The following is a 25,673-nucleotide window of genomic DNA, read 5'->3' on the forward strand; positions in this document are numbered from 1 at the left end:
CATAACCTAAGTAAGAATCAAGAGTTGGACACATTATTGACTGAGCCACCCAGGCACCCCTACATTAATTTTATGTTATCCCGTCCTCTCAATAGTTTTAATGTGGTTTGTAACACCTAAGAGTTAGCTAACAGTAATTTTAAAAAATGAGAAATTTATTTAGCAAGTAGAGAGAAACATTAGAGGTTAATAGATACGTTTGTGTATATGAATCCCATACTTTGCTTACAGGTTCTTCATAATTAGCAGTCTACGAAAGGAGGATTAATTACAGAATTCATCCAGAATTTTCAGGAGATGTAAAATTTTCTTGATTTCAAAACAAGTAAATTTATTCCTACAATTTTTATAAAGGAGATATTACCTAATTCGATGCATAAATGCTACAATAATGTCAACATGGGTTTTCCGATAGTGTCTTCAATATAGGCACTATTAAGTAAAAGAAAGTTGAATGAAAGGGCAATTGTATTGAGTTATATTTTTGGCATTAGTCTGGAAAACTTAGAGTTTCTAAGCTTCTTTGGCTCCTAAATCCAGGCAAGGTATGACTGAAATTAGGGAAAGGAAAATTAGGGCCTCATAAAGATTTTGATGATAAGGTCTTCCACAATACTGTCTGGGAAAAAACTCAGCTGGGGAGAATGGTAAGGAAATGGCACTATTTGCCAGAGTGAGGGCATTCATAATTCTGTTATTCCTAGGACAAAATTATTACTATTTAGAAGCCGAAGACTCAGAACCTGCTTCCCCATTTCCTTTAAAAAGCACATGTTTCCCAAAGGCCCCTAGGCAAATTCCCAGTTGAAGTAGGTCACTTTGCCTAAATAGGAACTATTAGAAATCAATATTATTTAAAATGTTCTTTGGATAAATACTTCGTCACATTGATTTATACCAGTTTTCTTTCACATACTCTCATGTTTATAGATGACACTTAACACACACTGTATTTCAGTATTTTTCTCATTTATCCATGGGATTTTTTCCTTTTTTTATTGTGTATTTAACCTTTGGTTAATACTGTTTTATCAGACAATCTGAGATAAAACCTCTTGTCAACAGTTAAAAAATAATTTTATTCCTATAAGGACATATTGCATCATTAAAATAAATTATGAAGAAGATAAAATAATAATCAGATCGATGATAAAATACTGAATATAAGAACCACATCAAGGCTGTGAAAACAAAACTATAACTGTTCTTTAAAAGTTTCTAAGAGCTCATTGCTTTCACTTTTCTTATGGGAAGATATTTATTGTGGCAATGCTCATTTGGTTTCCACCATAATGTGAAAGTACTTGGAAAATAAAAATATCGATGTATAGCACAAATTTGATCAAACCTATCAACATGTACAGACAAGTCAGTTGACTCTTGAACAACACAGTCTTCAGGGGTACTAACCCCCCACATTAGAAAATCCATATATAACATTTGACACCCCCAAAACTTAATTATTAATATTCTACTGTTGATCAGAAAGGAGCCTTACTGATAACATAAAACACTGATTAACACATATTTTGCATATGTATTATAGTCTGTGTTCTTACAATAATAGCTAACTTGTTCTTAACATTTTTGGTATTTCTAGGCTATGTGATTTGTCTGCAAGTTTCTTCAAATTGTTGCAACCCCCAACAAATTTTCCAATATATTTATTAAAAAAAATCCTCATATAAGTGAACTTGCCTAGTTTGAACCCATATTGTGGAATACTGTTCAAGGGACAACCATCTATGTTATTCAACAGTCAACTGTATTTTTCTTTTATTAAACACTCCTTGTTCCTTTTAGGATAATCTGCACTAGGTCTATTAAGATATTTTATATATTTCTGTAGAATTTGAATGTCAAGGAAATAAAAAGATAATTAGGTTTGACAAACTCAGATCAATTCTCTCAATGCCCGAACTATAAAGGAAATTTATAGAAAAATGGTGCTTTACTAGTAGTAACACAAATTTTAACACAAAGTTACCTTCTAAAATTAAAACTATGTAACACACCATTTTCAGCTCTGTGTTGATTTTGTACTTTGGTGACTGGAAAGGTCACAAAGTTCAAAGCGTTATATTAAAAACTACTCAATGGCAGAGTCATAACAACAAAAAAAGGTAGCTTTCTGTTCCTTGGTTTCTAAAAAATATGGCTTTAAGTCTTTACTATATGGACTTCTGCTTTTAAAACATGAGAGGCAGGGACAGCCTGGGTTGCTCAGTGGTTTAGCGCTGCCTTCAGACCAGAGCCTGATCTTGGAGACCTGGGATCGAGTCCCACGTCAGGCTCCCTGCATGGAGCCTGCTTCTCCTGCTGCCTATCTCTCTCTCTCTCTCTCTCTCTCTCTCTCTCTCTCTCTCTCATTAATGAATAAATAAAATCTTAAAAAAGAAAACTTGAAAAAAATTAAAAAATAGAACATGAGAGGCATAGGTACTATGAAATGAAATGTACAACCTCATCTCTTCCTTTGAGATTATTTTTTTTCTATGTAATAAAACTCAAATCTCTATGAAGCAAAATAAAGGAAAACTTGACAAATAATGGAGGAATATACCAAGCTCCTGGATGGAGAGGATATACATGACAAGAGATCAGTTTTTCCTTAATCCATTCATGATTTCCAGAATCCCAGTTTAAAAATTACAAAAGAAGTGAATTTCTATTTTGGAAAAATGACTAATCAGTGAGTTTTTAAAAGTTTAGAAAAGAGAAGGAAGAATAGCTTTCCTAACTATTTAAATGATCAGACTATGAGAAAGCAGTCTAGTCCTAGTGAAAGAAAGAGACAAAAATAATAGATGGATCAATAGACCAGAATATACCATGTAGTCCTACAATATAGGAATTAGTAAAAACTAGTACATTTTATCTACAAAAATATATTTGTATTGTTCTCTGCTCTTTCTTGTAGTCATTTTAGTCTTTATTGGCTACTTTTTTTTACTTCCTTAGTAAATGTTGTAGATAATTTTTTCTTTAAGAATCTGCATTTGGGGTATTAGTCCTTACCCTAGATTACTAGGAGTGGTAGAGACAAGCATATTTGAGGTTTATAATGTACATTGTTAAACAACATTCTAAAGATATAATAATTTACAGTTTCTCCTCTTTTAAGAGTTTTATTTCATGGGATCGAGTGTTCTTTTTATTGACTTTATTATGCGATATAGGGGAAATTAGATACTATCTCACCAATTTGCATCTTTTTGTTGCAGTGATTATATAAACTGGTTCCTATTTTTGTGGTGGAGCTCACAATCTGGCAATGAAAACTGAGAGCCTATGTCATGGAGGACTCCAGAGGGGCACCTAGAACCTTACTTTCTAAATAAATGACAGTGTGCCTGCACAACTTCCCAGAATGGAATGGGGCTCCTGGGTTTGTGCCATGTTGTCCATTCCTCGTACAATAGGGCTCATGATCTTCCGACTGCTCAGCTGTAGCAGATTTAAGACATGTACTGTTTTACAAAAAGCATGAACTCCACTCATTTAGAGTAACATTTTTGAGTGTTTTAGTGAAACTTGAGCTGAAACTAACTGAGTTCAGTTGAATAATCTTTGATCAGACGTAGGAACTTTACAAGATAAATGGCTATTTAAGGTAAATAGAAAGGTAATTTGGTTGCCAAAATGCTTTCAATCTTTATGTGTTACCTGTGCCTACACAGCCAGAGTCACATTTCCATACAGTCTGAGCTCTCCAGGGTGCTCTGAATGACCCCTAAACTCTATTTTCCTCCTTTTACATACTACAATAACAGGGACCACTCTACTTCAAAAGAATTACTGCCATTCTCTTCAATGAGAAAGGGTGAAGGTTGAAAGAAATCAAGATATACTTGATTCAGAATGTATGGTTAATGCATACTCTAAATCAACATGAAATAAAACTTTGTAAAAGAAGAGTTCCTCTCTCTCTGTCTCTCATGAATAAATAAATAAAATCTTAAAAAAAAGAGAAGAGTTCATAAAAAGAAATGTTCTTTTTCCTGAATCTGACTAAATGATTATGGAATTATTAAAAAAAACAGCAGAGAATCAGCTTTGCCTTTCTTAATTTTAGTGGGAGATAAGCACTTCCATTCTCTGGGGATACAAGACACATTCCTCATATACATTATCATGTTTTTCACATTTAACCTTTCTATTGACAGAAGCTGCACTTGAAACCATCAGTAAATCCATTTGGAAATGCTTTTACCAAATTAGAACAAGAGAATATTACTCTAGGAACAAGGGTAAAGGATTCTTCTATGACTTAGATGCATCTTTATTTTTCCCTAACTGCAGATCATGCCAGAGTACAGTCCATCCAAACGGCACTAAAATCACTGAGTTTAAATCCACCTGCTATGAAATGGCATTACATGCATGGATTAAAAAACCATAAAATAAATGTAATATTCTTCATATCAAATTGAAGATATACAAAAATAAGCTTTTTAAATAAAAGAGATAAGAACAATAACATTTTAACCATTGTTAATAATGTCATAGATCAATTTTAGGAAAAGGAAACTTAAAAAACCTATTATGTGTAAGTAACAGAATTAATACAATTATACTATTATTTTTTTAGGCATTCCTAACACAAAAAATATATTTTAAAATTACAGCTTTCACCAATATTACTGTATCAACCTTTCATAGTCTAATGTAGGTGTCAGAGGTATGAACACATAAAGCTCAAATACAGATTTCTCCAATAATTATGAAAGACATTCTTATAGTTACATCATCAGGGGTCTTTAAAATAAATAAATAATCAAGTGCTCAACATAACTTCTTTCTTCATTTACTTGCTAGATTATACTCATTTGGAACATTTCTTTTCATTAGCATTATGACAACCCATAAAAAGTCTTTCACGTAAAACATAAATTTTAAAACATATGGATACATCTCCCCACTTCCTAAATTTAATGTGTGACAGAGGAACAAGAGAACATCAACATCACAGATTAAAAACAAATTTCACTGCAATAAAATTTGCAGGGTTATGGTTAGATCATATTTTGTTTTATAGCCAAACAGATTTCTTGGTTTAGTTTAAAAAAGAACAAGAGTGTCTGTCTCCCCCTTCCTTCCTCCCTTATGTGGTTAGAATTCTATTTCTAAATTATCTGATTATACCACTTCCCTAGCAGGAACACTTTTAATTCCAATGGATGTAACAGAGTCTCCTTAACTAGGCTTCTTTCATGTCTGGTACCATCCACAAAGACTCTAACCTCCCAAACACAAATTCTGCAGTGACAATCCCAAATGTTTACAGATCCCAGATATCACAAGTTTTTTCACATTTCTGTGTTCTTGTAAGGCTGTGCTTTTAATATAAAATACACTGACCTTCTTAAGAATTTGTACTTATCCATTGAATTAACACATGATATTTTTTCTAAAGCCTTCAGTACCTCTCCAAGGCACAGAGCAAACTCTACCTGCTCCAGCCCTTAGCATGCTGAATATGTTGTCATTTTAGTGTATGTGCTGTTGATGTGAGCACCTGAATATACTTCTAGTTTAAAAATTATTAAAATTATTGCATGTTTAAACAATTTGATTATATATTTTCCCATATCTAACTGTCATTATTAACATGAATATCATAGCATATCACTAGCACATACTAGAATTCCCGAAAAAGAGCACATACAATGAATGTTATGAAAGCAATGAATGAATCAGTCTAGGTAGCAGACTTGAAAATCTAACCTATGGTCAAGCCAAGTCAAACTGCTGTTTATGAGATCAGAACTTCTCTAGAGGATTCTAGCTCTCTCTTCAAATATAGCCATCTCATGGGTTACAGCTCTTTCAAAAGCCCAGACTATGAAGCCCAGACTTCATAAAGCTCCTTTCATAAATTTCTTGCTTAAAAATCATAATATAGCTCTAAATCAAAGCTGGCATTTTAAAACCTTATTTTAAAAAAATTTAAAAAACAACAAACAAAAATCAAGAAGACATTTTGTGACTTTTATCATGATCTCAGCAACAACTTCCTACAATGAGATTCTAATACTGAAGAGAAAACAATCCCATTTATAATTGCACATAAAAAAATACCAAGGAATAAACTTAACAAAGGAAGTGAACATTCTGAGAACTAAACAACATTGATAAAAGAAATTGAAGATGACACAAATGAAAAGACATACCATACTCATGGAATCAAATAATTAATACTATTTAAATGTCCATACTGTCGAAAGCAATCTACAGATTCAATGAATTCCTATCAAACCAATGCTAATAGCATTTTTCACAGAACTAGAACAAATAACACTAAAATTTGTATGGAACCACAAAAGGCCCTGGGTAGCCAAAACAATCTTTTCTTTTTTTTTTTCCCAAAACAATCTTGAAAAAAGAGAACAAAACTGCAAGTATCACAATCCCAAATTCCAAGATTACAAAGCTATAGTAATCAAAACAGTGTGGTAATAGCCAAATCAATGGAACAGAAAAGAAAGTCCAGAAATAAACCCATATGTATATGGTAAATTAATATTCAACAAAGGAGTCAAGAATATGCAATGAGAAGAATACAGTCTCTTTAACAAATGGTATTGGGAAAACTGGATAGCTACATGCAAAAGAATGAAACTGGACCACTTTCTTACACCATATACAAAAAAAAATCAAAATGGATTAAACACTTCAATGTGAGATTTAAAATCATAAAACTCCTTAAAGAGAACATAGGCAGTAATCTCCTGGAAGTTGATCTTAACAGCATTTTTCTAGATAGTCTCCTTGGGCAAGAGAAACAAAGGCAAAAATAAACTATTGAAATGACACCAAAATAAAAAAACTTATGCACATAAAGGAAACCATCAACAAAACAACAAGGCAACCTACCGAACAGGAGAAGATTTCTGCAAATAATATAATTGATAAAAGGTTAATATCCAAAATATATGAAGAACTTATACAACTTATACAACATCAAAAACAAATAATCTAACTAAAAATAGACAGAGGACCTAAATAGACAAGTTTCCAAAGAAGACATAGAGATGGCCAAGAGACACGTGAAAAAATGCTATCATTAATTATAAAATAAATTCAAATAAAAATCATGATGACATATCACCTTACGCCTGCCAGAATGGTTAGTATCAAAAAGACAAGAACTAAAAAATACTGGTGAGAATGTGGACACAGGGGAATCCTTGTGTACTATTGGTAGGAATGCAAACTGGTACAGCCACTGCGGAAAACAGTATGCAGGTTCCCCAGAAAATTAAAAATAGGACTGCCATATGATGCAGTAACTCTATTATTCGATATTTAACTCCCATAACTAAAAACACTAATTTGAAAATACATATGCAGCCCTATGTGTATTGCAGCATTATTCACAAAAGCCAAGATATGGAAGCAACCTAACCGTCCATCAATAGATCAATGGATAAAAAGGATGTGATTGATACACACACACACACACACACACACAAGGACACACATACATGCACACACACATAGAAATATTACTCAGCCATTAAAAAATAAGGGCAAATAGGTGAAAGGGAGTGGGAGACACAGGCTTCCAGTTATGAGATGAATTAAGTCATGGGGATGAATGGTATAGTATAGGGAATACAGTCAATGCTATGATAATAGTGTTGTTTGTTGACAGATGGTAGCTACGCTTGTGGTAAGCATTGCATAACATATAGAGTTGCAGAATCACTCGGCTGTATACCTGAAACTAATGTAACATTGTGTCAACTATACTTCAATTTAAAAAAAAAAGTATTACTATCAATTAAAAAAAAAGGGTAGAAGAGACAAGGAATGAAAAAAGATTTTTAGATGATAATGACAAAAAAAAAAAAGAAAGAAAAACGATGACTTGAGGCACTTTAGATACTCCACCATTTCTGTTGGCTTACAAGTTCTGCTTTGGTCAGGACAACTGTTGTTTTCTTAATCTAACATCAAATGCTCTATGCAGACAGAACAATTTTCTCTTCTTCCAACCAGACTGTCACCCTGCATTCTTTCTACTGAGAAACCTGAAGAAACTCATTCGGAAGAGCTTCATTAGACTCTTCTTTAGTATAATCTAGGGATTTTGCAAATGTTTTATATATTTGCAAATTATATTCTTAAGGAAAATGGAGAGTGAATACTTGTTTACTGGTGCATTTCGGGTACATCTGGGAGTACAAGCCAGGGAGTCACTCAGTCAAAGAAATGACTGTCTTTCCTGTTTCAGTTAGATCTCCTTGGAGCTAAAAATAATGAAGAGACTTTACCGGCTTAAAAAATGGTTTGGGTAAAGATTAAAAGTGGCTTCAGGTGAAGATAAATAAAACAGCTCAAAATATGCCAATAAACACCTCCATCTCTCTTGTCTGCCTTTTATATTATCAATGTTATGTAGTGAGGTTGGACTGTTCCAATGTTCCTTTTAGTTATTTCTGCACAGGTTCTTGGGTATTTTTTCTATTGCTAGTCCAAATTGGGTCATATGTTCATCCTTAAATCACCATAGCCAGGTAGATGGGATATAGCTTTGGCTGGGAGATGTGATCAATCCTAGCAAGCCTTGTGAATAGTTGTAGGGGATGGATGAATTCCTCAGGAAAAAAATCAGAAGCACAGTTGATGAGAGAAGAGAATGAATGAACGTTGAGGAGGCAAGGAAAACATGATTAATATATATTTTTTAAAATTTTCTGTCAATTCAGCAATCTCTTTGATCAAAAATTTTAAGATAGAAGATCAAAGATTTAAATTTTTTACTAATTTACTTAAAATTTACATTCTTTTAGCCAATTGGTAAAGTTGAAAGTCAAGAAAAAAAAACTGTAGTGTTATGGCTTTTCATACTTCATTCCCTATTTCAACAATAGGTGTCCCTGAAATAATAAATCTCAAATTGAGGATCACAGCTGAACAGCATCTCCTCTTTCATTTCCCAATATGGATTTTTGCTAAGTTTTTTTGGAAGATATATTTTTTCCAGCTCCTACATAATGTAGTGCTAAATACCAGTGGTTTTGAAGTTCAAAATTACTACAGATTTCGTTTCTCATTATATTTAATTGCCATTCCATGAAAATCTTGTCTAATTTTATATAAGAGAAGTCCAATTTCTGGCTATAGTCAGTAACTTGTTATCTTACTAAGGAAAGAAAGACTACAATTTTTTGTGTGTCATATATTTGGGTGCAATTTTTATGTCATACACATAAAAAATGCACAGTCATAATCTACCTTAAATTAATAGCAAATTGTTACAATAATTAATTTTCAAAATTTAGTCAAACTGAAATAATATTGGTTCTCTTCAGAAGACATTACTAGCTCAATACTAGTTTGAATCAATAATATGTGTCAAGTGGAAAAAAAAGAAATCTCAATTCAGAGATCTATTTCCTTCATCTAGGAAACGGGTAAAAAGATTTTATATTATGGAATTTAACAAGTGAAATACATGATATGATTTTCTATTATGGAATTTACTATTATATACTTATTATTTTCTGATATCTAATAGAATAAGAACTAGGCACTTATTTCTTTAAGGAAATATATACATACATACATATGCTTTGAAAATAGGTACACTTATTTAGCGAAGGTGTTATGAAATAAATGAGATAGATTATAAATCATTTGATCAATATAGGTAATTAATAAAATTCTTGTCCTTAGCCAAACAAAGAAAAAAGAACAGTTTTGGTGCTTAGTTAACTTTTTCACTATTGAACTCATCTCAGATGAATGATAGTGAACAGCAAACACTTAAAATAGTTTTTATTATGTTCAGGTGCATTTCTTAGCACTTAGTATATATTAACTCATGCATACTCTACAACACTATTATGAATATTTATATTTCACAGATGAGGAAACTTAGTCACAGGGGACTTAAAGTAGGGTACAAAAAGAGTGGCAAAATTAGCGTTTAAACCTATACTCAGTGCCTCAATGACTGGGGTCCAGAAAATTGAGTCTCCACAAAAAAGAGTCTAATAATAAAATACTGTGAGAGGAATCCTCCAGATTATAGACTTTATGAACATTCTGTTTATTTTTCTCTTTATGCAAATGAAGTAGCTGTTTTCTCTGGTGTTCTGGGACTTTCGTGTAATAGAATTTGAAGGCATATTAGGATGGTAATAGAGTATGCAATTTGGTGTCATGTTTTGTCTGGCATCTGGTAGGCAAAGTTCGAATTTTTGAGTGAGAGTAATAATAAAAATTTACTTAAGGAGAAACTAAGAGTCATTTCCTGAAAAGATGTGATGTTTAGGGATTAAAAAAAAAGAAATTAGCCATGAATCAGAGATTTATTGACAATCTGCTATGTGAAACAGTGCTAGGAAATAGGTATAAAAAGTAAATAAGGTATGATCTCTATCCTACAGTAACTAAGAGTATAAAAGGGATAGTAGGCAACAGTAAAGTGTAAATAACCAAATTCTATAAGATGTACAATGGTGTAACAAATAGAAGGGCATAAAAGGCGATTGGTAAGAGGGCAGGATGAGATTGGAGGGACATTCTGTGATTCCCAAATGGCTTTGAACTTGATATAAAAAAAAAGGAACAAACAGGAAGCCAACAAGAGATTTTAAGCAGTTAACTGGCATAATCAAGAGAGGATTTATGGTTATATACTTGTAGTTCCAGAATAAGGAAAATCTGATGCAAAAGCATCATGAATTATTCTTTAAAAGCACAAATCACTTCTGTCACTTGTTAGTTTACACCCTTCAAGAGATTCTCATCTTAGAGTAAACGACAAGGATCCTGGATGGCCTCACTCCTTCATAGCCTCTCTGACCTCATTCCTGATTATTCTTCCCTAATTTACCCTATTCCAAACACACTGGCTGCCCTGTTCTCAGATTCAAAGTAGCTCCTACCTCAAAGTCTTGCATTTGGTGTTCTTTCTGCCTAGAATATTATCTCCCCAGATTCTTATAGGACTTTATTACTTCTTTCATGTCTCTTCATAGATGTCACTCTCTCAGGAATAAGCAAATCATGATGCTATGAACTAGGTTAGAAATACTGGAGGGGAAATGAACTTTGGAGGAAAGATGATGAGTCTCACATTGGTACATAGTGATTTTGAGATGTCAGTGGGTTTCAGTTGGGCCTTCCAGATAGAGCCTTATAGTAGAAGGTTGAAAGGGAATGTTAACATTTAAGGAAGCAGAGGGGAAAAAATATACAGCATATAGGAAGCAGAACAAGTAGCCTGTATAGATTAAATACATCTACAAATTCTGATGAGTACCTCCTATCAGAAGTAGGATTGATTCTATTGTCCCTTGAATCTGGCTGGCCTTGCAATGTGCTTTGACCCAAAGAATATGATAGAAGTGATCTTATGAGTGTTCCAGATGCAGACATGAAGAGATCATTCATCTGTTTTGCCCTTTTGGAACAATGTCTTGAGATCAACCTTGAAAAGAAGCCCATATGCTTGCTCTACAGGAGTATGAGGGGACACATGGAAGAAAACTAAGGTAACTTCATTGATATTAATGTGGCCAACTTACACATCCCAGTCACGCCAGCCCTCTGGCTGAACACAGCTGCATCAGTGACCCCAGAACTGCCTTGCCAATCAATAGAATTGAGAAAAAAAAATTTAAATCATTAAGTGTAGGGTGGTATGTTATGCAGCATACATATCTGATACAGAACTTAGTACCTAGAAATGTGGTACTGCTTTAACAAAAACCAAAACTAAAACTATAATATGTAGCAATGAATTTGAGACTTGGAGGAGGAGAGGTAAAAGCTAAAATTTGGTGTGAAGATATTTAATGGAGAATGGAGACAGAGTCTCATGTCACATATTGGTGAAAAGTTGGCAAAATAGTTACTTATGGAAACTTGCAAAATGGAAAATGTACCTAATGGACCTGTGGATACAGATAAGGGTATTTTCAGGAAAAGTGTTAAAAATGTCTATTTAATTTTTCCTCTGGAGGATGATATGCTATAAGGAGAGAATAAACTAAAGAGGGAATAATTCTGTGTGCATTTGGAATGATGTGCTGACATGGAAAATAGAATGGTTTCTCACCTCTAGTCATCTAGCAAAGGATTTTCAGGGTAATAAATGGCCTAAGGTAAAAACCAATTTAAGGATATACCTAAAAATTCTTTGATAATACCTCAAAAATAGTTAAGTGATTCCTAGAAAACTCTCTCATATAAAATAGACATCTCCACATAGAAGAACTTCTAAGAATCCTAATGCTATTTTCCTTAGTAGCCTCATACATGGTCCAAAGTAAAGAGAGGCTTTTCTCAAAAATAAATTATATAAATTATGGATATGGCTTTTGGGACATGGAGTAATCTACAATGAGATTCTTAATAAGCCCAAAACATTAAGTGTTGTATTGTTAAAACACAGCTAACTTGGTCTTAGAGAAAAAATGAAAGAAAGGCCCCTGGGCTCTGTGATTTACATGGACAGGAGGCAGATTAAGAAAGCTCATCAGCCACAAATACAAGTCATTCCTTATAAAAAGGGAAAGGCATCTATGGAAAATCCAAGAGCCCAGAGTAAAGAACAAAGAACCAAGTGGAATGAATAATAGACTAGGGAATCACTTTCAGAGAACAAAAATAGGCTGACATCAAGGAATTTCCCCTGTCCCTAGTAAAGAGGGAGCAGGCTGGATTTAAGAATTGATAAAGACCAGACACTTCTGAATGCTTCCTATTTTTCTTGGTTTTGAATGGGAGAATCTATTTTCTGGTCCCTGTTACATCATTATATGTTGTATGTGTGGAGAGAATTAGGGGGAGATATTTTATCTTTCTAGTTAATAGGCCATACCCTAGAAACAACAGAGTTCGGGTTTCAATCTGAAATCAGGTTCTTTGTAATCAGTAAATTACTTGAATGATTCGCTTTTTTAGTGTCCAGAAATTAAAGTACTTTTTAATATGAAGGTCATATTTTCCATGTTTGTCAAAGCCTTAAAAATTCTGATGTTCAGTTAAACTGAAAGATTCTGTAGGATTGGATTATCTTTAAGAGGAAAAAAAAAAGTCCCCCAAGCCCCACAATAATCAAAAGATCTTTGTAAGCTCATAGGGAAGGTTTCTCATATAGGATTTAATTAGTAAGAAGAAAATTTAAGCACTACAATAAAATACTTTTTTAGAAAACAGAAAGGACTGGAAATATACAAGTTAGGAACAAAAGCACTTAAACATTGGCCAAAAGCATTTTAAAAATAAATAATCTTATGATCTAAAATAATAATGTTTTTTGGTGTGTGTGTGTGTGGTACTATGTGGAAAATACAAACTACAATTCTATTTAAGATGACAAGTTCTATAATTCTAAGTTAATCAAATAAGATGGTACATAATAAGAATGTTATATGTATTTTTTATACTGTATATTTTCTCTTTTTCCTCTAAAAGAATCTATGACCAAAGGATAATACTAAAGTATTTTGACGTGCACAAAAGAGACAAGTTTCCTTGTGGGGGACAAAACCCCACAGCTCCTCTGAAAATAAGAGCTCAAAGTTAATATGTATCATCAGTCCATCAATAAATAAAAATAAAAGAATAGTCACACCCAACTGATGTATTTGACAAACCTCATCTATATTCTAATCAAACACAGGTCATGAGTAGTGAATGATAAAACTGCATGAGAATTTTGGTGCTCTTGGGTTAGGAGGGGGTGTACTTTGCATGTGGAAGGAATGAAAACAACTGTGACCAGAGGCTACTTTTTTTTTGCTGTAATTCTTTGTAATGTCTCTTATCAGAAGATAGAGTCTATTTCTCTACCCATTAAATCTGAGTTGTCACTGTGACTTGCTTTGACCAAGAGAATGTGGCAGAAGAGACAATGGGTAGTTCAAGAGTTTGTCAGCTTGTTTTTAGTCCTCTAAGAGCAGTGCCTGAAAACCACCATGTAAGAAAGCCAGTGTAGCTTGTTAGAGGATGAGAGCCCATGTAGAGAAGCACCTGTGTACCTCAGCACAGAGCACCAACTGTAAAATATATGAGGGGGCCCATCTTGGATCTTCCAGTCATAGCCAATCTCCATAAATGAGCCCGGGAACCTCCCAGAATCATGGGAAATCCTAACTGGGTTTGTTTTCAACCAGTGAGTTTTAAGGTGACATGTTAGCAAGTAATAGGTAAATGATACATAGCCTGAGAGGTATGAAGGGAATCAGAGGAAAGTAAAACCAATGAGGTCATGGAAGTACAATCTCTGACAGGAGATAAGAGAGAGGCAGAGCTGAAGAAGCAAACAAGGGATAATATAAGGAAAGAGATGCATCTGTTAGTTTTAATAATTCAATTCCTGTTTAATTTGACTGAAAGTTGTCCTTTTCATCCATACTGGCTTTCACTGACCCAGCTATGAACAAACTGACTGCCTTGAGTTTTGTTCAAGCACTTGACTACCTATGATAGAGTGAAAGGCTCTTCATCTTTTTTTTTCCCCTTATATTTCCTATTTGAAGTGATAGCTAACACTTAGTGGGAAATTTATATTGTATCTCATGAAGTGGTAAGTAAGCTATTGCATACTGAACTTTCTTTTTCTTTTTTTTAAAGATTTTTTAATTTATTTATTCATGAGAGACACACACACACACACACACACACACACAGAGAGAGAGAGAGAGAGAGAGAGAGAGAGAGAGAGGCAGAGACACAGGCAGAGGGAGAAGCAGGCTCCATGCAGGGAGCCCGACTTGGGACTCGATCCCGGGTCTCCAGGATCATGCCCTGGGCCAAAGGCAGCACTAAACCACTGAGCCACCCAGGCTGCCCCATACTGAACTTTCATCTCAGTCTTCTGCTAATTCTCCCTTACTTTAAATAGAAAATTCTTTATAAAACCCTACTCTGTGCTAAGACATTTATGTGTAAAAGAACACATGGCTCAATCCAGATGGTTTTCTTACAAACAAAAAATAATTTTTATTAATAATATATCAAAATATAATACACACATACACACACAATACAGGAGACAGATCAGGTTATTTTGTGCTAGATTTTTTTAAGCCAGAATAAAATTGTGATCACTACAAACCACCATTAAAGAATAACCTACTGACTTAAATTTTCTAAAAAGCTATAATGATTTTCATCCTTACAACAAATTAGAGAATCTCAACCCAATTACAGAAAAAACTCCTACCAACAGTGTTAGATGATCCTAATTGTAAAGTAAGAGACCTTAGATTTAAGCATAACATCCAACCTAATTATATTCCGAACACATTAAATAGCATAGCATTCTCCAGGAAGGGAACTTAGTTGATTTGTTGCTTAAATTATGGAAAAACAATTCAGTTATAGGACATATTCTTGCATTTAAAAGATCAGCTTTTCCATGTAATGGCTGTGTAATTTGTGTTAAGAAGTAGATTCCAGTTCCAGAGAATGATCATGCTCTTGAAATTGTGTTCTCATCAGCTCTACAGACATTTGAATTGATCTGAACTTGGAGTTCTCGCCAAAATCTTATTTAGGCTAGTTTCCCTTAATAGAATTACATAAATTTTAACTTAAGTTTTCATAACTTCCTCTTGTGTATAATGATGTTCTTGTCCATCCCTGATAAAATAATTATGAGAAAATATGGCACAAAAGTTATTCTCCCTGGGGAAAGGAACAATATATTTATGAATATTCTTTGAAGTTCTTAAAAATATTCTTGAGAACTTCAGAAAGGTTCTCAAATATTAAGCAATTTCAATGTCTGATGCTTGTTTTCAGATTTTTCAGCCTTCTGAAGTTCCATTTTCTCTTAACATTCAGATAGAATTACTTGAATTCCAGAGAAGAATTCAGCAACTTCTTAAGTGGCTATGGATCATCCCTCTCTTTCTTTTCTATTAGGATTTTCATGGAGATAATATTTCTCCTAAAACTTTGGTTCCAAATTTTTGTCTCCTCTGTCTCAAAATGTATCAGTCATTTTTAGGGTGATCATATCACTTGCTTTTCAAGGCAGGGCACTTACAGGGACAAAACAGGTGGTATTAGTAATGACCTCAAGAAAATGGTATTGTCCTGAACAAACCTGTAAGGCAGATCACCTATTTCATACCAAAGGGTATTTCTAGTGAATTATGGCCCTCCTCAAACTTTTTCTTCCTTAAGATCCTTACTCTCACTTCTACTAGACCTTTTGTACATCTTTGTTTATGATCCCCAAACTCCATACCTCTTTCTGTATACTGCTAGAGGTACCTTAAAATTCAATTTTATTTATTAATTTTTAAAATATGTTATTTGATAAAGAAAGAGAGAGAGAGAGAGAGCGCGCACAAGTTGGGAGAGAGGGAGAAGCCCTGGTGTAGGGCTTGACTGCAGGTCTCTGGGATCCTGACCTGAGCCAACAGTATATGCGTAACCAACTGAGCCACCCAGGTACCCCCAAAATTCTATTTTATTTTGCAGAACTCAGCTCTTCTCTTGTTATTATTCAAGCAATGAATGTAAAGAGTACTGCATATTTGTCAACTAAAATGACCTATCAAATCATTTTCTGAAACTGGAGAACCCATATACTCATGGGCATTCCTCCTTAGTGTAGAAGACACAATTAGGTTTTAGGTTTGTTTAGTATATACAACATTTATAAATCTTCCCACTATAACTGGATTTCGACCTGGACAATATTGTTGTGCACCTTAGGACTCCTGTGATCCCAAAATCCTGGATTTTGTACCCATCTCTCATATTCTGCTAGTATCTCATTCCTGACCTTCAGTTGAATGACCTTGGACATGAGCGTTGTCTGGCTAATGTAGAGAGCTTGAAGTTTCTGGGACCCACCTTCTTTCTTCCTCCAGCAGCTATGAACCAACAGCTGACTGGTGTGAGTATAAAAGCCCAGCTTTTTTCCTAAAACCACAACCTTTGTGGTTTACTTTGAATTTCAGAGTATCTCCCCTAATCAGATTAAGTCTGCAACTTTGCTGTTTCCCTGTGCAAAACAGTTAACATAGCAGGCCCAAGAGTGTTTTCCCTAAACAGTCTTGTTAACTAGGTTTATCCTTGGCTTACATCTAAGAACTTCAATTTCTGGAGGCCTCCACCATTCTCTAAATGAGAAGTGTTGATCACAATGCTTAAAGTATTTGTACGATGTGATTTAGGCTAAACATGTGCCTCGCTTTTGGAGGAAATTCCTTTTGAGTTCATTGAGTCTGTAGAGAAGACTTAGGAATCTAATTTAATAGCAGACTTAAGGAGATTCTGACACTGGGGGATCTAGAACATTCTTTGCAAAAGTAGATCTAGCATCTCATAGGGTAAACTGGAAAAATATTTGCATATAATGAATATATACATATGCCTCTATATTTTATATTCATTTATATATGACCTGTAAATATCTAATATTATTGATGTAGTACTTTTATTTGTACATGAGGCATTTGTTGGCAGACATACTTAATATTCCAATAGCTTTTAACCATGATGACATGATATAATTGTATGTTACAGTCAAATTTTGGGTGTAGGGAAAACATTTGTTGTTAATAACATTTAAAGTCAGCTGGTTTTAACAAATAAATTAGAGTGATCACAGGTTATCTATATAATAATGGCATTTTCATTTATTTAAATTTTGACACGCTTTATCCAATAGAAGAGGAATAAGTTTGAGCAAGATCCATGGGTCTTCAAGAATAGCCTATTAGGGAAGCCTGGGTGGCTTAGTGGTTGAGTATCTGTCTTTGGTTCAGGGTGTGATCCCAGGATCCCACACTGGGCTCCCTGCATGGAGCCTGCTTCTCCCTCTGCCTGTGTCTCCACCTCTCTCTCTCTCTCTGTCTCTCATGAATAAATAAATAAAATCTTTTATTCTTTTCTTTTTTTCTTTTTTAAAGAATAGCCCTAATAGACTTTGAGGGCCCTGGCTGATCACTGCTTTTTCTACTGTACCTTTAGGAGCTATGTACTAATGAATTGTATTGATTTACTTCCACAGAAATATTGTTTTTTGTTTTCATAAAAATCTGTGTCAAGTATGAGTGTGAGTCATACATGTCAATGTCATTGGTTATATGTTAACTTTTACTGCTGTGCGGAAGAGTAAGAAATGCAGCATAGGAGTTGTAGGCATTTTGAAACTGTTAAAGTTCACTGCTTTACAAAATAATACCAATAACAAAATACAAAACTATGGCTTTGAAATTCTCATATCTGAAATAGAGCACATAGTAATGAGAAACAGATGGCATCATTTCTTTTTTCAACAGTGGGGAGGGAAATGTGGAAACAATATTTGGTTTACAGTCTCCTTAAATAATCAATAGATTTTGGATTTTCCAAAATCCAATCCAAGACAATGGATTTTCTTTTCCACTTTCAACCTGAAAGTTTCCCTTTGTTCTATCTCTCACCAACCAGTATGCTATTGTACAAACCAAGAGTACCAAAAGTACTCTTGCTCCACCAAATATATACCTTTAAATAAAACACACAAATTACACAAAAATGGAGATAGGGTTTTAAGAAAAACCAAAATCCAACAAACTCTAGGATCTCTCCCCGCTCCCGACCCCAAATGTCATCACCAGAACTTTGGAATAGTTCCTGTATTTGTGCTCAGAGATCAGGAAATTCTTCCCTGATAATTTTTAAATTATGAGTGATATTTTTTTCTGCTATACATCAAGTGTTTCTCTCTTTCCGTAGAGTCTAATTGTCTTCTGAGTTCTTTTTCATTTCACATTTCTGTTTATACCCTCTGTCAGAGAATCTATATAACATTCTTCCCTGAATGTTCCCAAAACTCTTCCCCAATCCTGCTTCTTGGAAGACAACTAGAAAAATGAACAATAATCAGCAGCAAATCCTAATGATCTTTGGAAGCCTGGGCAAAGGATACATTGAAGGGAAAAAAGAGAGAAAGAGACTTTAAATGCTTTGAGGTCATTAACAAAGTTGTGAAATTTGTGAGGAATGTGGGAGAAAAAAAAAGCCTTTTTATTATTTGCTAACATTCACAGTCTCTAATTTTTCATTTCCCTAGTTGAGCTTTAACTTAATTATAAAACAAAATCTATAGCTGCAGCCAGGCCTAGGGGTAGAGTCTGTACAACTAATCAACTTTAATTCCCTGGGTTCGATTTAATTACAAAACAACATTTGGTGCAGCTGCTAAACACTTACCAGGTGACCACATGATAATACTGGAGTAGTATTTACAAGTCTCCAGCTTTTGCTCTATTCTATCAGCACAATTAGGTTTCAGCTATATAAAATTCTAGGATTTACAATAACAAAGAATTTTCCTGATTTTATACCCCTCCATTAAAATATGAAATTGCACCACAACAAATTCATGTCAGGAAGTAAAATTTAATGATGAAAGACATATCTTGATCAAGGACAATAATAACAAATTGAATATCAATAACACTTTTTTTTTATAATTCCACATTGTATTTTGACAATATAAATGCCTTTCAGACCTTTTGCTAGGTAATGTACTACATACGTTACACATGCTAATATAAACTTTCTCTTATAAACATGAAATCATCAATATTGTGCATAATGTTTCACAGCCCTTTTTCAAATCAATAGTATATTAATTTATATTAATTAATAGTATATTAATAGCATATGTATTTCATCTTTTTCCATGTCAGGAAGTAAATCACTACAATCATTGTTTTTAATGAGTGAATAACACACTTCTTTTCCTTAATTCATTCTTTCTGGGAGATAGGCAAAGTGAAACCAGCTTATATATACTGTGAGTTACCAATGTGCTTTTTCAGTTATAATATATATTACTTTTTAAGATAACTAGACATACATAACTCATTCTCCTGCCTGCTTTTGAGTGTTTTAAAGTTCCATAAGATAATTTAGGGGGTGATTACTTGTGTTACAAAATATTTTTTACGTGACAAAATAAAAATTAACCATTGATATTTTTAAGATAGCCAGCTTCTCTGATATATTTAAAATATACTGGATTTATACAAACATCCAGGAAGATGATTGCAATAAGTAAGATTTGATTTTTCATTTAACAATATTTAGGGAGAAGTTCCATGCACAATGAACTTTTCATCTTACTGTTTTTTATTCACCTTAGTTCACTCAAATACACCTTATACAATGTGTGGGATCCCAGTTCCTTCCAAGGTCTATAGAAGGATAAATTATTTGAATTTAGGAAAAAAATAATAAAAAGTATCAGCAAGGGAGTTAGCGATGCTGAAATAAATATGAGTCATTATTTTCAGAGCAACTTAGAAAGAAAATAATATAGACTGCCATCTAATCCAAATAAAGATTTGATGTAGATGTATAAATGCAATGGAATGTAATTCTTTTGCTTCTTTTCCCCATTAGATGTCAATCTCCTTCTTTTCTTTCCCTTTAGTGTAGAACTGGGTAAAAGCTAAAGAGAGGCTGTATCATAGGTAATTATATCTATGAAAAGCAGAAAAATCTAGAAAAAAAACCCAGAATACATTAAATTCACCACAAAATATCTGGAACAATAATCCCCCTTTTCACTTTTCAACCTCAAGTGCTGGTTTGGATTTTACCTAATGCTGCCCTGCATGATGATGTTGGTCCCTGTACAAAGACAACACTGTATGTTTCAAAGTCGAAAGGCTAATTTCTCAGTACTAGCAGTGTCTGTCAGTGTCTTATCCCAGAGAGTATCTTTCTCTACTGAACAGTGACTGAGTCACAGGAGAAAACAATTCTGCTTGCTGGAAGAAAATAGGATGGAAGGAATTATGACGGTTACCAGATGTTCCACTGCCCCTGAGGGGGCACCAGAATGTTTCTGCATATGCTGTAAACAGCATAAACTGTCAAATCATGGGACCCTGGGGCTTGGTGCTCATGCTGCTCTGATGTGCAAAGTCATAGCATTTGAGAGTTGAAAAGATCCTTAGAGATGCTCTTAGTCAAAGGTTTTAAACTATGTCTTGAGGAGTTCTATGTTTCCTAAGTGTGACTCAGAGATTACTGAAGAGTAAGGGGATCTCCCCAAAATAGTAACAGCATTCATGGAAAGAAATGTAAACATCTTACATCAGGGTAACAACAAGACAGGATATTTTATCAAACAAAAACGAGTTGTGAAAGTCTGGGGTAATTCTTATGGTTCAGGAAAGGAAACTTGTGGAAAATCACCATCTCAGTAGCTCTATGACATTCCTAGAGGGGAGACCTCAGAAGTCAGAGGTTGATTCAGGAATCTAGGCCATAATAGGTCATGTGGCTTGGGAGTCTAGAACTTAAATTATTCCCTAAGACAAAATATCAGGGCAGGAAATAAAGGCTTCTCAATACAAGTCAACCAATTCTTACAATCCTTCTTAATTTAAATATCTATGGCAAATTAAAATGTTGCTTAGAAAATATTATTTTTCAATGCTATTTTTTTTTTCTTTTAAGTAGGCTCCATGCCCAGCAGGGAGTCTAACACAGGGCTTAAACTCATGACCCTGAGATCAAGACCTAAGCTGAGGGATCCCTGGGTGGCGCAGCGGTTTGGCGCCTGCCTTTGGCCCGGGGCGTGATCCTGGAGACCCGGGATCGAATCCCACATCGGGCTCCCGGTGCATGGAGCCTGCTTCTCCCTCTGCCTGTGCCTCTGCTTCTCTCTCTCTCACTGTGTGCCTATCATAAATAAATAAAATTAAAAAAAAAAAAAAGACCTAAGCTGAGATCAAGAGTTGGATGCTCAACTGACTAACCTCTCTATGCTATTTTTAAATGGCAATTTAATACTGTATTGTCTTTATGATGATTTAATTCTTATTCTATGTTACCTGCTTTCAAATAAAAAAATATCCTGTGAATTCCCAAAGAACCTCCTCATTGCCACCACTGAAAAGGGAGAGAGAGAGTGAGAGAGAGAGAGAGAGAGAGATTGACAAAAAGGGGGTAAAGAAAAAAAGAAAAAGAAAGAAGGAAGGAAAGAAAGAGAAGAAAGGAAAGAGAGAAGGGAAGAAGGGAGGGAGGGAAAGAAAGAAGGAAGAAGGGAAGAAGAAAGAAAGGAAGAAGTAACTATTTCTGTGGCTATAACTAAAGCCCGTTATGAAGGGACATGAGACTTTAACATAAGCAATGGCATTTCTCTAGGGTTAAACAGATATTGATAACAGCAGGGTAGATGCACCTGCCTGACTCACCATCACTGTTGATGCATACAACCTCCTGAACTTGACTGCCTGGGCCACACTCTTTTCCATTGTCTGGTTCACAGTCTCCAAGCCTCACTGCTTTCCATTCATAGCAGGATGGCTCTTCACAGGGAATGGCTTCCAGTAAGTGAGGGCAGTTCCCAGTGCCCCCGGAGCCTCCAGTGGGCTCATTGGTAATGCGCCGCTTCCTCAGTTTGAAACCTGAATTATTGGGGAAGGACATATTTATTGTTATTGACATAGGTTGAACATTTCAGAGGGCTGAATGAAAACTTGAGGGAAAGTTGGATGAGTAGAGGGTAGAAGTCATATCTGCTTTAATCACTAATATATCCCCAAACTCTTGCTTAATGTGAACTCATTAATCATTCATTAAATGAATAAATGATTGAATGAACAGAATGACCAAGGAGGGAAGGCAAGAAAAGTCATATATCTCTTAACTACTTCATAGGACTGGAGAGAGGTAGAGAGGCAGAAGCAGAGAGACAAAGAGAAAGACACACATACACATATACACACACACCAAGAAAATGATTTTGGTTGATTTGGAAAGTCTGTAGTTATAAAATATTCAAAGAAACAATGAAATCTCAAGCTATTTAGAAATATTCATGACCAGACAAAGTGCTATTACCTTGAATTTTTCAACACTATCTCATAATTAAATTTGAAAAGAAACCTCTGAGAAGTTGGATGGTCCCAGATAAATCGTCTCTTTGAGCCTTAGTTGATTTTAGATGCCCTGGAAATAGGAACTAGTGATGATATAAAGCATCTGGACTCTAATGAGGAGTGTTCAGAGCCATGCTCTGTGCTTTAATAGTACCTAAGTGTTGCCCTTCTGGACAGTGTATACCAAAATTAATAAGTCTGCTTACTGCTATGTGAACATATTAGAATTTCCAGCAAAATTAATGTCTGTTTACTGTTATGGGAACATATTAGAATCACTAGAATACTGTCTTTGAAAGAAAATAAAATGTTTTTAATTACTAGATCATGTGAAAATTACCCCATCGTGCTCATAAGAAACCACTGCATTTATTCTACTCCTCTTAGATATATCATTTACATCAAAAGAGCAATAGAAATTTTTTTTTCCCTTTCTTACCTTCACAGTAATAAGGAGTTCTGTTTATTGAGGACTAGCTATGGATCAGGCACCGAATTAAGTGCTTTATGTTTATGATCTCATTGAATCTTTAGAGAAAACTTTGGTAGCAGATATCATATCCTTTTTACAGAAAAGGGGACAAAGATTTAGATAATTAACTTCAGTTTTAATATTCTGGTACCAACATTAGAGTAGGTTTATTCATCTTTTGCAATCGATACTCATTGGCCATTCTGGAAAATATCATAGATGAATAAGCACAAGTAGCACAGAGGAGCATTATAAAATAATTCATGTTTGACTCAACCGATGGGAGTTTTAAGCACATCATATTAATAGCACATACCTTTTTTGCCTTGCTGGTCATTACAGTTTTCATAAGTACAAGGTCCCCAAGCTGACCAAGGTGAAACCTCACATTCAATAGGACAGGGAATGTGGCACAGCTGTGTAGTATTAGGGACAGGGCCAGTGCATGATTTCAAGTCCACTGGTTTTGAGGCTGTTTGGAGAAAAATACAGAGATTCCTTAAGAATTAAATAGTTATGGTTAACAATATGATTGTTCTGTGTGTATAAAGAAGGGAAAGTGCCACCAAGACATTCATCCTAGAAAAAAAAAAAAGAAGGGATAGGGAAAAAAGCAGCATAGTGTAGTTCAAGGAAACTGGACTAGAAGTCTTGGAGATTGTTTGATCACCAGCTTCATCACTTATTAGCCCAGTGGTTAATAATGTCGAGACTAACTTTCTCAATCGGTAAAATAATCTTTAAGGTCAATTTTATCTCTAAAATTCTATATTTAGATTCTAAATAAATGGAATCTGTTTCAGAGGACTGAACACAGTGGGAGAGGGCCTACAGGTATATATGGAAAAAGTCTCCACTGGGTGGCTTCTGGTGGAGCAATCTTCCTTCCCTTTTGGTCCACAAAAGGATAATCAGTGGACATAATGAAGACCCCATTCCACCAATGGGGTTTCTCTCTCTACACCAGCTATGTGACTCACAAGATACCTTCCAGAACTTCTGTAGAATACATTATCTGCATATGTGATCCAAATCTTAGAATTGCTAAGGCAACTAATTCAAAATTGTCCATGTCTTTTCATATGTTGACCAATGAACTGTGAATAAATAGTGCTTGTCCTTGCTTCCCTTCTATTTTGATGCTTGAAGTTTGGCTACTTTGTATGGGACACACTTTGACACTTAATGTCAAGATGTGTCCATAGTGGCTAAAAATGACTTAAGAAAGAAAGATATTTGAAGCTTTACGGAAAGCAGAAGAAAACCAAGTTTAGCGGTATATTATATAATATAAAGCTATAGTTGCTATTGTTGTAAAGATTTTAAGGAGTAAATGTCTTTGACATTCCCTTTAATTAAAGCTAGTTGCTGTTTCTATCTGGTAATTTGGAATGCCCACCCTTGTGGAATAGTGGACTGAAACAACAGAGGTCTTAGATAATTCTCATTCTCTTTATGTAAAAAACTATCAATTGCAATCACGTGGGTTACATTTAGAAGCTCATAGAGAAATTAAGATATTTTAAGCTATATTATCCTAACTTTTAAATAAAAGTACTAAATATATTTATTTATAGTTTAAGCCCTAAGGCAAACTGTAGGTATTGTGCATCCCTCAACTTCCTGCATGTACACACACACACACAATCATAAATGCTACCTGAAGGCTATTAACTCCTCTTTCTAAAATAGTTTTTTAGCTCTGAAAAACATTCTACAGATTTTTTTTTCTCCTAGGAGTGCATATCTTAAACTTTTTCACTCCTCGCCTTTCCCCCACCTCCCACTGCAGTGAAAATAAATGGGTACTCCTACTCCACTTAGTATGGAGCATCATGAGCATTTTCACTTAAGTTTATCAGAATTGTTGCTACTGTGCATCATAACATCAGTCACAGCCAAGAAGGATTAATTTTGTTGCTTTCAATGGTGAAAGCATTTGGCACACTAATGACAGAAAATACAGAAATAAATGCTTCATTTCTTTAAATATAAAAAATAACAATGTCAATGATACATATTTCACATAAAATGAAAAAAATTAATATCTGTACAGGCTTAAGAGTCTTGTGATGGTTAATTTTATGTGTCAACTTGTCTGGGCTGAGGGATGCCCACATAACTGATAAAACCAAATTGTTTTAAGGTGTATCTGTGAGGATGTTCTGGAAGAGATTAGCATTGGAATCAGTAGATTGAGTAAAGAAGACAGCCCTCACGAGTGCAGGTGGGGCATTATCCTAACCATTGAGAACACAGGTAGAAAACAAAAAGTGGACGAAGGGTAAAATCTTTTTCGAGTTGTGGAATCCATCTTCCCCTGTTCT

General features: G+C 34.5%; 1 protein-coding gene across 1 annotated transcript in view; it reads right to left on the minus strand.

Annotated features, from left to right (window-relative positions):
- THSD7A (thrombospondin type 1 domain containing 7A) overlaps nt 1–25,673 on the minus strand; it is a 421,895-nt gene that overhangs the window by 138,152 nt on the left and 258,070 nt on the right. The window contains exons 5-6 of the mRNA XM_026003851.2: nt 23,663–23,818; nt 22,188–22,400 (exon numbers count right to left, since the gene is read on the minus strand). Of these exons, the coding sequence (XP_025859636.2) occupies nt 22,188–22,400; nt 23,663–23,818 (369 nt within the window). The remainder of the gene's footprint in view (nt 1–22,187; nt 22,401–23,662; nt 23,819–25,673) is intronic.

This window comes from Vulpes vulpes, chromosome 7 (genome assembly GCF_048418805.1).
Source record: "Vulpes vulpes isolate BD-2025 chromosome 7, VulVul3, whole genome shotgun sequence".
In the NCBI taxonomy this organism is placed as follows: domain Eukaryota; kingdom Metazoa; phylum Chordata; class Mammalia; order Carnivora; family Canidae; genus Vulpes; species Vulpes vulpes.